A 15,224-nucleotide genomic window follows, 5' to 3' on the forward strand; every position below is an offset into this window, starting at 1 on the left:
ACAGTACCTACAGGTAAGCCTTATTAGGCCCCTTTCACACTTGGCACGGGAGGTGCGGTGGCGGTATAACGGCACGATTTTTAGCACCGCCATACCGACGTATTTACCACAATATTTGGCTGCTAGCGGTTTTAACCCCCGCTAGCTGCCGAGAAAGGGTTAATACCGCCCGCAAACTGCGGCTACAGCCACAGTTTGCGGGCGGTATAGCCGCGCTGTCCCATTGATTTCAATGGGAAGGAGCGGTATACACACCGCTGCTTTACCGCTCCAAAGATGCTGCTTGCAGGAGATTTTCGTTCCTCCCGCCAGCGCATCGCCTCAGTGTGAAAGCCCTTTGGCTTTGATGTCGGAATGTCCGATCGTGTGTACGCGGCATAATAGTAAATAAAAAGTCCTGTACTTCTTTGTTTATGGTACTGTGCTTTTTCTGAGATGTTGGTACATCAGATTTGTGTTTTCTTTTATATTGAAGTCCTTAGAGCACCATAATAATTGTACTCTGCTTTTTTTCTTTTATTTTCAGTGTTTGTGCTTTTTTTATTAAGGGGGGGGGGGGGGATTTCTATTTAAAGTAGTCTAGTTTATTTCATTTCATTCATATAATTGCTTGACTCATGCAAATCCACTAGTATCTGAAAAGTCCCGTTCTTTTTCAAGTGTGGTTAAAATTCCACCTATACAGCTTAATGAGGGATTTTTCCCTTCTGCAAAAGTTTGAGGTGAAGATAAGTAGCTTGGAGGAAAATAAATCAACTACGCATATGGAAAACACAAAAAAAAGCTGTTTTACCTGCCAAAGGATTTGTATTTCTGTCCAACCAGTCCAGAGATTTACACATCACTGCCACACACTACGGCCCAGATTCACAAAGCACTTACGCCGACGTATCTCGAGATACGCCGCGTAAGTGTAACTATGCGCCGTCGTATCTGTGCGCCGTGCCCACAATCTGAGATGCGACTAAAAATAGGCTTCCTACGACCGACGTAACTTGCCTACGCTGTCGTATCGTGGGCGCATATTTACGCTGGGCACATTTTCCGCTCCCATTGATTTTCTATGCACATATGCAAATGAGGGAGATACGCCGATTCACGAACGTAGTTGCGCCCGGCGCATAATATACGCGGTTTGCGTAAGTCGTACATCCGGCATAAAGTTATTCTCCATATAGGAGGCGCAACTCATGCAAAGGTATGGACCAGGGAACACAAGGCGTCGTATCTTTTGTCGTTTACGTTGTACGTGAATATGACTAGGCGTAGGTTACGTTCACGTCATAGGCAGTGATTCAACGTATCTTAGGCAGTTGTTTCGACGTGATTCTGAGCATGCGCACTGGGATGCGGCCACGGGACGGCGCATGCGCCATTCATTTTAAGTACTTCTATGGCGCTTGGCCCATCATTTGCATGGGGTCACGCCTCATTAGCATGACTCACGCCCACTTCCACCTACGCTGGCTTACGCCGAGGAGACACAGCGTATCTTTAAGAGCGAGTGGGAGCAAGTGCTTTGTGAATCCAGTGCTTGCCTCTGTGCGCTGCGCCGGCGTAGCGTAAAAGAGATACGCTACGGCGGCATTAATAAATGCGCCGATGTATGTGAATCCGGGCCTACAGTCCTGTCTGTTAAGAGATTATATTCTGCTGCAGTTAAAGCGGAGGTGCACCCAAAAAACAAGTATATAACATTACATTCTGTATCCCTCAAACATGTACAGTATGCCGTTTTTTTTTTGGGGGGGCGTGTACATACGGTATTATCGGTATTTTCCTCCCGGCTTCCGGGTACTCGCTCCCGCGGGAGTAGGCGTTCCTGTGCAGTGCCGCAACGTCATCTGGGACTTCGCCCATATGATTGACGTGCCTGAGAAAAACTTCTCCCGGCGGATAAGGCGCGTCACGACTTTCCCAATATTAGCCGAACTCCTAGTCAGTGCGCAGGCGCCGTATAGAGCCGACTCGCGGTTCGGCTAATATTGGAAAAGTCGTGACGCGCCTTATCCGTCGGGGGGAGTTTTTCTCAGGCACATAAATCATATGGGCGAAGTCCCAGATGACATTGCGGCACTGCACAGGAACGCCCACTCCCACGGGAGCGAGTACCCACGGGAGGAAAATAGCGATAAGACCGTAAGTACACCCCCCCCCCCCCAAAAAAAAAAGCCGGCATTCTGTACATGTTTGAGGTATACTGAATGTAATGTTATATACTTGTTTTTTTGGGTGAACCTCCACTTCAAGTAAGACGTACTGTATAGGTCTTGTCCCTCCCCCAGTCTGTGACTGGACAGTGAAAGAAAAATCATCTCTATGTAACTCTGCTCTCTCCTCCTATTAGTATGTTATTTGTTTGGGAATAAACACTGTAGACTGCCTGTTTGTGTGGGATTTTCCTTCTCCCAGTCAGCGTTCTGCTGTGTACAGTATATGATGGCTACTTAAATTTAAAGAAAAGTATGGGTTTTAAAAAAAAAATACTCATCATTTCCACACTTCCTAGTTATACAACCATACCTCCTCTTCACCCCCCGTTCCAAAATGAGATACCTTAACCACTTCCATACCAGGTACTTACGCAGCTTCCCGCCCAAGCCAATTTTCAGCTTTCAGCACTGTCGCACTTTGAATGGCAATTGCGCGGTCATGCTACACTGTACCAAAACAAAATTGGCGTCCTTTTTTCCCCCACAAATAGAGCTTTCTTTTGGTGGTATTTGATCACCTCTGCGATTTTTTTTTTTTGCGCAACAACTAAAAAAATGCTGAAAATTTGGAAAAAAAAATACGTTTTTATTTTTTTCTGTTAATTTTTTTGTAAATAAGTTTTCTCTTTCAATTACGGGCACTGATATGGCGGCACTAATGGGCACCGATGAGATGGCACTGATGGACATCGATGAGGTAGTACTGACGGGCACAGATGAGGTGGCACTGATTGGCGGCGCTGGTATGCGACACTGATGGGCACACATAGGCGGCACTGATGGGCACACATAGGCGGCACTGATGGGCACACAGGCGGCACTGATGGGCACACATAGGCGGCACTGATGGGCACACATAGGCAGCACTGATGGGCACACATAGGCGGCACTGATGGGCACACATAGGCGGCACAGATGGGCACTCATGGGCGGCACTGATGTATACTTATGGGTGGCACAGATGGGCACTGCTAGGTGGGCACTGGGCATGGATGGGCACTGTGGGGTGGCGCTGATGGACACTGGGGTGGCGCTGATGGACACTGGGGTGGCAGCACTGATTGTTGCCAGTCAGTGCCCATTTGTGGGCACTGACTGGCATCTTTTTTCTTTATGCTTTTTTTTTTTTTTTTTTTTAACTTTTTTTTTTTTTTTTTTTTTTTTTTTTTTTTTGCCCACCCTGGTGGTCCAGGGTGGGCATCCCTGGTGGTCCAGTGTGGCGATCCGAGGGGGGGCTGCGCTGATAACCAATCAGCGCGAACCCCCCCTGTCAGGAGAGCCGCCGATCGGCTATCCTCTACTCGCGTCTGTCAGACGCGAGGAGGAAGAGCCATCAACGGCTCTTCCTGTTTACATCGTGATCAGCCGTGGTTGGACACGGCTGATCACGTGGTAAAGAGTCTCCGCCGGAGGCTCTTTACCGAGATCGGAGATGCAGGGTGTCAGACTGACACCCCGCATCACCGATCGCCGCGATGCGCACCCCCACGGGCGCGCGCGGCATGAAATCCTGCAGGACGTTCTGGAACGTCCTGTCAGGATTTCATAACCACTTCCCGGACGTAAATCGGCCATAGGCCGGGCGGGAAGTGGTTAAAGTGGAGTTTCCATCCCAATTTTTTTTTTCATTATTGTGCTCATTAGACCTAAAAAAAAAAAAAAAATTTTACTCACCTGGAAATGCCTGTTGCTATGCAGTCCCACGAAATCTGCCTTTCGGAATCACTTAGGATTCTGACATCATCTCCCTCGGCTCCTCAGCACGCTAATGCTCCTGGGAAATGTGTGTCATGATTTCCCAGGATGCAGTGCGCTTCCCCATTATAACTCCCCATCCAAGACTTCCAGGAAGTAAGTGCTTGTGGGCTTCACAGTGCCCACAAGCAAAATGACAACTGTGTGGACATAGTTTATAAAACTATGGCCCGGATTCACAGAGAACGGGCGCACATTACACCGCCGTAGCGCATCTCAATGTATGCTACACCGACGCAGCGCAGAGAGGCAAGCATGGAATTAACAAAGCCAATGCTGCCAAAACTGTGCTGGGTTTCGAAGGCGTAAGTCGGCGTAGGTGGAAGTGGGCGTGAGCCATGCAAACCCATGCAAATGAGGCGTGACCCCATGCAAATGATGGTTTGAGAGCCAGACAAGTACGTTGAACAAACTGCGCATGCGTCATGTCGTGGTCGCATCCCCGTGCGCATGCTCATAACCACGTCGGAACAACTACCTAAGATACGCCGGATCACTGCCTAAGCCATGAACGTAATCTACGCCCATCCAGACACACGTCCAACGTAAACTACGTAAAAACCGCCGGCTTCTGTTCCCTGACGCAGACCTTTTCATTTCTGCTGCTGAGTTACACCTCCTTTATGGGGCTTAACTTTACGCCAGACGTACAACTTACGCGCACCTCTCGTAGCCTGCGTCGGGCGGACGCAGGTTCGTGAATCGCCATATTTTCCTCATTTGCATATTTGAATGGCTAATCAATGGCAGCGCCACCATGCGGCCAACGTAAATGTGCGCCCACCCTACGCCGGCGTGATTAAGCCTGTTTTTAGGCGTATCTTAGGCCCTGTACACACGAGCGGTTATCTGATGAAAACGGTCCACCAGACCGTTTCCAGCGGACATTTCTGCTCCGGATTTTGATCTGATGGCTGTACACACCATCAGATCAAAATCCCTGCCGAAAACATACGCGGTGACGTGGCCGCGCCGTCGCCGCGACGATGACGCGGCGATGTGCGTGACCCTTTAAGGTAAATACTTCCACGCATGCGTCGAATCACTTCGACGCATGCAAGGGATGGGGATAGGTCAGACTTATCTCGGTGAGTCTGTACAGACGACCGGATCAGTCCGACGGACAGGTTTCCAGCGGATAGATTTCTTAGCATGCTAAGAAATTTGTATCCGCTTGAAAACCGGTCGGCTGGACAAATGTCTGCCGAAAAATGTCCGCTAGGCCGTACACACGACCAGATTTGTCTGCTGGAACTGATCCGCGGATAAATCCCAGCGGACAGATCCGGTCATGTGTACGGGGCCTAAGTTTGTGGGTACGGCGCACAGATACGACGGCGCATATTTGCACTTACGCGGCGTATCTGGAGATACGTCGGCGCAAGTGCTTTGTGAATCCGGGCCTATATATTTTTAATAACTATGCGGAGCGGCGGCGGATTTTAAAATAGTAAGTGACCGGATTTATATTATAAAAACGCATGATGAAAGGACATACATTTAAGAAATGCTAATTGTGGTTGGAACCCCGCTTTAAGTATTTTCTCTAGGAAAATGCAATTTGTCTGTGATCGTTTGCCATTAGAGTAAAAACTTAGCTACACATTAATTACTGTATGTGAGGGATATGTAATGCAAAGTATAAATATATTAGCTGAACATAGAGTACTAAACTCAGGTTTAAGAACATGTCCTCTTCTTGACCCGAGTTTGCCACCTGGCCTCTTATTATATGACAATGTTTATCTTTTACAATACTGTTATTATCTGCCATGTATGACATAATCCCCTTATTGTGTATGGATATGTACTTTGATGTATTCATCAACATTCTCTTCAACTTGGAAAACTTGGACTGTAAGGCCCCGTACACACGAGAGGATCGATCCGCTGAAATTGATCCGCGGATCGGTTTCAGCGGATGGATCCGCTGGTGTGTACGATCCAGCGGATATTTATCCGCGGATATATTTCGGGCTGACCGATTTCCAGCGGATAAAAAATTCTTAGCATGCTAAGAAATCTATCCGCTGGAATCGGCTCCAGCGGATCGATCCGGTGGTCTGTACAGACTCACCGGATCGATCCGTCCGAACCCATCCCTCGCATGCGTCGTAATGATTCGACGCATGCGTGGAATTCCTTATATGACAGCATCGCGCACGTCGCCGCGTCATCATCGCGGCGACGGCGCGACACGTCATCGCGATGGGAATTCGGCGCGGATTTCGATCCGATGGTGTGTACACTCCATCGGATCAAAATCCTTAAAAGAGTAAAAGAGCATTAAAAGTTTGTTGCCGGCCGGCGAACAAACAGAGCAGAGCCCTTCCTCCTGAACGCGATGACGTCACCGCACGTCCTCCCAGACGCGTTTCGTCATTGGACGTTGTCAATGGGATCAATGGGTTCTTTATGATGTCATAATCAATATGGTGGTGTGGGACTGAGAGCTGGCATAGAACCAGAGGATCCCAGCAGAACAACATTGGATCTTCGGGGTGGGTGAGTATCGGTAATGGATGCAATGGACCACCTGGTAAGAATGAAAAAATAGGGGGGAGGGGGGTTGGTGAGCAAAGCTCCTCTAAGTTAGCCAATAAAAAAGCTCACTTAAACTCTCTGCATTATTTGAAGACTAATGCAGTACAATACTCTATGAAATGCTTAGGAATTAATACCATCCCTTAAATGCACTCTAATATACATTTTGGTTTGGTAAACATACAATTGGAAGTGTTTGGGTGTATATATATGCAATTATTCAAAAAAAAATTATGATCTTGTCAAAATTCAGAGCTGCCTGTGTCCTGTCCTCACTACCTCTGTTGTAATAAGGTGTCTGATTAGCCCTTATCCTGGACTACAGATCAATTGGTGCATATTTTCTGAAACTGAAAGGAAGAGGCATGATTTAGTAGTACTGTAGCCACCCCCATTCAGACGTCCGGCCCCTTTTCGTGTGCCTGAATTACAGTGGCGGGGGGGGGGGGGGTTTCAAGCACCTGATTAGAGCCCAAAGGTGCACTGCGAGCACAATCCATTGAGCTCGCAGTGCACCCAGGTGTGTTAGCAAAGCAAATTAATATTTGCTTTGCTAACACTCTCAGCCAATCAGGAGACCCGGATTTAATACCGGGCACCTGATTGGCTGAAGGTAGAGCCAATCTCATTCGCCTCCTAGCAAAACAGGAAGAAGACACGCATGGAGGACATAGCATCCATCGCACGCTACACATCCCACAGCTCGCCGCTTGACCCGCTGCCTGACCCACCACCATGATGGGGTAAGTGCCGGGCAGACAGCGGGCGGGGGGCACAGTAGCTGCATATTATGGGCACAAAGGCTGCAATTGATGGAGCACAGTTGGCTGCATTTGCGGGGCACAGTGGCTGCATATTATGGGCACAGAGGCTACAATTGATGGTGCACAGTTAGCTGCATGTGATGGGCACAGTTGGCTGCATATGATGAGCATAATTGGCTGCATATGATGGGCACAGTGGCTGCATTTGCTGGGCACAGTGGCTGCATATTATGGGCGCAGTTTGCTGCATATTATGGGCACAATTGGCTGCATATGATGGGCACAGGTGGCTGCTTTTGCTGGGCACAGAGTCTGCATATGATGGGCACAGTTGTCTGCATATGATGGGCAGAGTGGCTGCATATGATGGGCACAGTGAGGCTGCAATTGGTGTTTTTGTTTCAGAATTTTTCAGTTAGTTTGCGCCCCCCCAAAAAAAAATTGAGCACCAGCCGCTACTGCTGAATAGATACCTGCCGTCTTAATATGAGCAAGAATTAAAGGAATCTTCTTGTAATTTACTTTGTCTTTTTTCCTACAGCCATCCAAGATAATTTTGTCCAAGTGATTGGACTCCTACACCAGTCTGTAGAACTACCTAGTAAACTGAGCCTCCCATCTCCGTTACAAGAGATTAATTGGAATTTTGAGAGCAAAGGAAAGTCATACAAAGTTGCACAGTTCGATAATCATCAAGCAAGGTTCTACAAAGAACAGTTTAATGGACGGATTAAATTGCTTTATGATGGAACAACATTACTTATCGAGGATCTCCGGATGGAGGACAGTGGAAATTATACTGCCCAATTTATTCTCAAGAAAGATGATTATTTTGAACGTTTTATGCTCATGGTATATGGTACGTATACAGTACACTTAAAGGTATTACAAGAAAATCAAGGTATGTTGAGATAGACTTTAAAAGGGACTCTTTTAAAAAGCTGGCTGTATGTTGAGGTTTACATGAAGGTAGCCATTCGTGAACTGAAATGCTACACACTAGTTTTCAGGTCATTGAGTGAATGTACCAGTAGAAGCTGTAGAACATGTGTCAGCAAATATCTGCTTTTATCACATCTCATTTACAAAGAAACATTTTCTTTGGAAGCACATTGAGCATGTTTCAAGGGTGGGCCACACTCTCATAAAAGCTTAGGATGATGGTAACTTTACACAGACTATAGAGGATATACACCGATCAGTCATAACATTATGACCACTAAGGCTGGATTCACACTTGTGCGGTGCGAATTTCAGCTCTCTTATCTCTGCAAAGAGATAAGAGAACTGTTCAACAGATCCATTGCGTTTTAGCTGCAGATTAGCTGCAAATTTGGAGATTTGGGAGAGGGAGGGGGGAAGTGTATTGAGCTGAATGAGAGAAATCCTGAAGAGAAATGAACACATCTGCAAATCAGCTGCGTACCCATAGAAGATAATGGGCCTGAATTCGCACCTGAGCCGCACCGCAATGCCTAAAATACGCACACGTTTTTTCGTCAATGCGCAGTGCAAATGCATCGCACATATGTGAACCAGCCTCATTGAAAACAATGTATTTAGAAATGTTCTACGTATTGGATGCGGTTTAAGTCGCACTCAATTCGCATAGGTGTGAACCCGGCCTTAAAAGTAAAATTAATACCACTGATTATCTTGTTACAATGGCACTTGAGGCTGGGTTCACACTATTGTGAATTGGATGTGGGTTTGATATTTAAATATACACATCCTTTACTTTGATCTTTATCTCTATGTAGCACCCTGGAGTGTAGGCAGGGTTGCTCCCAAATTTTCTTTCCAGGAATAATCATATTGGCTAATTGTTAGAGATTAAGGGCCAGATCCACAACCAGCTGGCGCAACGTAACTTTTGTGATTTAAGTTACACCGCCACAAATTGCCCAAGTTAGTGCCCGATCCACAAAGCACTTACCTGGAAATTTGCGGCGGTGTATCCTAAATCAGTCCGGCGCAAGGCGGGCCAATTCAAATGGGACGAGTCCCATTTAAATTAGGCGCGCTCCCGCGCTGGACGTACTGCGCATGCTCCCGACGCTATTTTCCCGACGTGCTTTGCGTTACGTTGCGCCGAGTTTTGTGAATCGCGACGGGTAAAAAAGAGATGCGGCGGGAAAAATAAAATTTTTAAAAAAAAATTGACAGCGACGTGGGAAAGACGGGTACACTTTTACATGGTGTACTAACTTTACACTTTGTAAAAGCAGCCCTATCTTTGCGACGGCAAACTAACACTTACGGCGACTTCACGAAGGGAAAAACCTTCATGGATCTCCGTAAGTGCTAATTTGCATACCCGACGCTGGTTTACGACGAGAAATGCCCCCTGCGGCGGTTGCGGTACTGCATCCTAAGATCCGACAGTGTAAAACAATTTACACATGTCGGATCTTAGGGATATCTATGCGTAACTGATTCTATGAATCAGCCGCATAGATAGAAACAGGGATACGACGGCGTATCAGCAGATACGCCGTTGTAACCCTTTTGTGGATCTGGCCCTAATTGATTTCTCCCTAAGTCTGGCCTTGTTGCACTTTTCTCTTCTACCGTTAGGTGGCCGGGTACCTGGTGATACTAGATATGAGGAGGGCATGCAAGGTTAGATTATGGGTATAAAGTATAAAGTGTAGCGCTGTGAATGAGAAATCGTCACTGTGAAATGACGTAAGTGAAAACCTTAGGAGAATATAAATGAAATGAGTGATAATAACTGCGCTGTGTGGGTATGGAGAGATAGGGCAAAAAAAAAAAAACTAAACAGTGATCAAATAAGTCCCACCAAATGGGCGGGGTGAACTCTACAAGCAGTGTGCAATCAGAACTTTTTTTTTTGCCCTATCTCTCCATACCCACACAGCGCAGTTATTATCACTCATTTCATTTGTTTTCATTTTTGGCTGGGACTAATTTCAGGTAACTGCAGCAGTGCCCCCTAGGTTTAGAATATCGATAGCGCGAGAGCCCTTCCATTGCATCTTAGGAGAATATAACTGTTCTCAATATACACAGAGAATATATATTCAACACTGTTCAAATAAGTGCAGTGAATATGATCCAAAAATTAGGAAAAATAAACTTCATGTGTTAAATAAGCAAAATAAGCACAGAATGCAGTGAAAGTCCAAACAACACCAAAAATAGTGTATCTTAACCACTGTGAGGTAAAACAATCTGCATGTGATAAATTGGCTGGCGCACTGTGATTGGGCGTATGGCGATCATGTGTGGAGGCGGGACTTCAAGAGCGATTGTGGGCAGGCCAGCCCCATGCCGCACATGACCCCCATACACCCAATCACAGGGCGCCAGACAATAAACATGGCGGCCGGAGAAAACAGGAAGTGAAAATTAGGAGGAGGCACGGAATTGCGCCCCCTAAATGTCGCGCCCGGGGGCCACCGTTCCCACCCCCTACCCCCCACGCTACGCCACTGCATATATACACCCCACACGCACGCCGACTCCTACCAACATCACGCTAACTCGGCAAGTGCATGGAGGGGGTTCCGACCCAGGCAGGGAACACCGCCCATGACAGAACCCACACCTTCCCCAGCTATGGCGGCTGCGATGGAAATACTAATGCCCCACGCCATGACGCTGAATGACGTCACACGTGAGACATGCGCTGTGTATACCCGCCCAGCCCTCCAAACCCCCCACCCCAAAAAGGGTGTAAGGAAGGGGGAAAGCGAGGACACAAATGACGCATCGCAGGCTCCCAGGCATGAGACATCAAGAAAGGCCCAAGGTATGAAACATTCACAACTCCCCACCAAACTGGTGGAATAATACAAGTGCAGCATGATATTTCTGCAAATCATATTTTTGATAAATATTATATAACTTTATAACTTTTATGTATTTCAGTACAACACTAAAATGTATTTCACTTTGAATGAAAATGTATTCACCTTTTTTCCTTGTCCCTATGTATGTAGGATTGCTTCCACTATCCCCTGAAGACTTTGTATAGGTTGAAACGCATTGGGTTGATTTGATGGATTTGCAATTTATTTTAATTTTCATACTTTGTATTTCTGCTCCCTGTATGTTTAGCAGGAATATGTTACAGGTTAGGACGTCCATTGTAAAGATCAGCTTTTTTTAACATTGTTCAATTAAGATATATACAGTGGGGATCGAAAGTTTGGGCACCCCAGGTAAAAATATGTATTAATGTGCATAACGAAGCCAAGGAAAGATGGAAAAATCTTAGACATTCTTATAATATGTCAAAAAAAGTTAGATTTTATTTCCATCATTTACACTTTCAAAATTACAGAAAACAAAAAAATGGTGTCTGCAAAAGTTTGGGCACCCTGCAGAGTTAATATCTTGTACTGCACCCTTTGGCAAGTATCACAGCATGTAAACGCTTTTTGTAGCCAGCCAAGAGTGTTTCAATTCTTGTTTGAGGTATCTTTGCCCATTCTTCCTTACAAAAGTCTTCCAGTTCTTTGAGATCTCTGGGCTGTCTGTCACGCACTGCTCTTTAACCACTTAAGCCCCGGACCATATTGCTGCCTAAAGACCCAAGGGGTTTTTACAGTTCGGGACTGCGTCGCTTTAACAGACAATTGCGCGGTCGTATGACGTGGCTCCCAAACAAAATTGGCGTCCTTTTTTCCCCACAAATAGAGCTTTCTTTTGGTGGTATTTGATCACCTCTGCGGTTTTAATTTTTTGCGCTATAAACAAAAATAGAGCGACAATTTTGAAAAAAATGCAATATTTTTTACTTTTTGCTATAATAAATATCCCCCAAAAACATATATACATTTTTTTTTTCCTCAGTTTAGGCCGATACGTATTCTTCTACCTATTTTTGTTAAAAAAAAACGCAATAATCGTTTATCGGTTGGTTTGCGCAAAATTTATAGCGTTTACAAAATAAGGGATAGTTTTTTTGCATTTTTATTTTTTTTTTTTTTTTTACTACTAATGGCGGCGATCAGCGATTTTTTTCGTGACTGCGACATTATGGTCGGACACTTCGGACAATTTTGACACATTTTGGGGACCATTGTCATTTTCACAGCAAAAAATGCATTTAAATTGCATTCTTTATTGTGAAAATGACAGTTGCAGTTTGGGAGTTAAACACAGGGGGCGCTGTAACATTTAGGGATCACCTAGTGTGTGTTTACTAGTGTAGGGGGGTGTGGCTGTAGGAATGACATCATCGATCGGATCTCCCCTATAAAGGGGATCACCCGATCGATGCGCCGCCACAGTGAAGCACGGGGAAGCCGTGTTTACACACGGCTCTCCCCGTTCTTCAGCTCCGGGGAGCGATCGCGAAGGAGCGGCTAAAAACAAATAGCCGCGCCGTCGTCCCGGATCGCTCCCCGAGCGGACCCGACCTCCGCATGTACCGGGGGGGGGTCCTGATCGGACCCCCCACCCACGTCTAGCAGAGGACGTACAGGTACGTGATTGTGCCTGTCCGTGCCATTCTGCTGACGTATATGTACATGAGGAGGTCGGGAAGTGGTTAAGGTCTATCCATAGATTTTCAATTATGTTGAGGTCAGGAGATTGTGAAGGCCATGGCAAAACATTCAGTTTACGCCTCTTGATGTAATCCCCCGTGGATTTTGAGGTGTGTTTAGGATCATTATCCATTTGTAGAAGCCATCCTCTCTTTAACTTCAGCTTTTTCACAGATGGCATCAAGTTACTATCCAAAATTTGCTGAAATGTTATTGAATCCATTTTTCCTTCTACTCGTGAAATGTTCCCTGTGCCACTGGCTGCAATACAACGCCAAAGCATGATTGATCCACCCCCATGCTTAACAGTTGGACAGAGGTTCTTTTAATTAAATTCTGTGCCCTTTTTTCTCCAAACGTACCTTTGCTCATTCTGGGCAAAAAGTTCTATTTTAAGCTCATTGGTCCACAGAACTTGTTTCCAAAATGCATCAGGCTTGTCTATATGTTCATTTGAAAAGTTCAAACACTGATTTTTGTGGTGAGGACGTAGAAGAGGTTTTCTTCTGATGTCTCTTCCCTGAAGACCATATTTGTACAAGTATCCCTTTATAGTGGAATAGTGTACCACAACTCCAGTGTCTGCCAGATCTTTCTGGAGGGATCGTGCAAACGTGGGTTTTGAATTGCTTTTCTCACAATCCTACGAGCTGTTCTGTCTGATAATTTACTTGGTCTTCCAGATCTTGCTTTAACTTTCACTGTTCCTGATGACTGCCATTTCTTAATTACATTCCGAACAGAGGATATTGACATCTGAAAACGATTTGCTATCTTCTTATAGCCTTCTCCAGCTTTGCGAGCGTCAACTATTTTCAGTTTCAGTTTTCTAGACAACTGCTTAGAACAGGGGTCTTGAATTAAAATTCAAGGAGGTCCGGTCACTAAAATTTTCTTTGGGCCGAGGTCCGAATCTCAAGTCCCCATTTGTCCCCATCACAGCGCCCCTTTACATCAGGGCTCCTCATCACAGCACTAATTTACATCAGGTGTCCCCATCACAGCGCCCCTTTACATCAGGTGTCCCCATCACAGCGCCCCTTTACATCAGGTGTCCCCATCACAGCGCCCCTTTACATCAGGTGTCCCCATCACAGCGCCCCTTTACATCAGGTGTCCCCATCACAGTGCCCCTTTACATCAGGTGTCCCCATCACAGTGCCCCTTTACATCAGGTGTCCCCATCACAGTGCCCCTTTACATCAGGGGTCCTCATCACAGCACTAATTTACATCAGGTGTCCCCATCACAGCGCCCCTTTACATCAGGTGTCCCCATCACAGCGCCCCTTTACATCAGGTGTCCCCATCACAGCGCCCCTTTACATCAGGTGTCCCCATCACAGCGCCCCATTACATCAGGTGTCCCCATCACAGCGCCCCTTTACATCAGGTGTCCCCATCACAGCGCCCCTTTACATCAGGTGTCCCCATCACAGCGCCCCTTTACATCAGGTGTCCCCATCACAGCGCCCCTTTACATCAGGTGTCCCCATCACAGTGCCCCTTTACATCAGGTGTCCCCATCACAGTGCCCCTTTACATCAGGTGTCCCCATCACAGCGCCCCTTTACATCAGGTGTCCCCATCACAGTGCCCCTTTACATCAGGTGTCCCCATCACAGCGCCCCTTTACATCAGGTGTCCCCATCACAGCGCCCCTTTACATCAGGTGTCCCCATCACAGTGCCCCTTTACATCAGGTGTCCCCATCACAGCGCCCCTTTACATCAGGTGTCCCCATCACAGTGCCCCTTTACATCAGGTGTCCCCATCACAGCGCCCCTTTACATCAGGTGTCCCCATCACAGTGCCCCTTTACATCAGGTGTCCCCATCACAGTGCCCCTTTACATCAGGTGTCCCCATCACAGCGCCCCTTTACATCAGGTGTCCCCATCACATTGCCCCTTTACAACAGATGTCTCCATTACAGTGCCCCTTTACACCAGGTGTCCCCATCACAGCGCCCCTTTACATCGGGTGTCCCCATCACATTGCCCCTTTACACCAGGTGTCCCCATCACAGCGCCCCTTAACATAAAATGTGCTCATCATTGTGCCCCTTAACATAAAATAAGGGGCACCCTGATGGACACATTTTATATTAAGGGGCACTCTGATGGGCAAAACAAAAAGTGATCCTTAACATAAAATTTGCCCATCAGAGTGCCCCTTAACATAAAATATGTCCAACAGCGTGCCCCTTAACATAAAATGTGCCCATGGACACATTTTATATTAAGGGACACTCTGATGGGCAAATTTTATGTTAAGGGGCACTCTGATGGGCGCATTTTATTTTAAGGGGCACGCTGATGGGAATATTTTTAATGTGTACGCTGATGGGCATATTTTATGTTAAGGGGCAATCTGATGGGCACAACAAAATCTGTCCATCAGTGTGCCTCTTAACAAAATATTCCCATCA

At 46.4% G+C, this 15,224-nt stretch overlaps 1 protein-coding gene across 2 annotated transcripts in view; it reads left to right on the plus strand.

The window, feature by feature from the left end:
* The window catches only part of LOC120920784 (SLAM family member 5-like), a 135,713-nt gene that overhangs the window by 36,578 nt on the left and 83,911 nt on the right, over window positions 1-15,224 (plus strand). For both annotated transcript variants that reach the window (XM_040333079.1, XM_040333080.1), the window contains exon 2: window positions 7,818-8,135. In XM_040333079.1, the coding sequence (XP_040189013.1) occupies window positions 7,818-8,135 (318 nt within the window). The remainder of the gene's footprint in view (window positions 1-7,817; window positions 8,136-15,224) is intronic.

The sequence above is a fragment of the Rana temporaria genome, chromosome 13 (genome assembly GCF_905171775.1).
Source record: "Rana temporaria chromosome 13, aRanTem1.1, whole genome shotgun sequence".
Taxonomy (NCBI): Eukaryota; Metazoa; Chordata; class Amphibia; order Anura; family Ranidae; genus Rana; species Rana temporaria.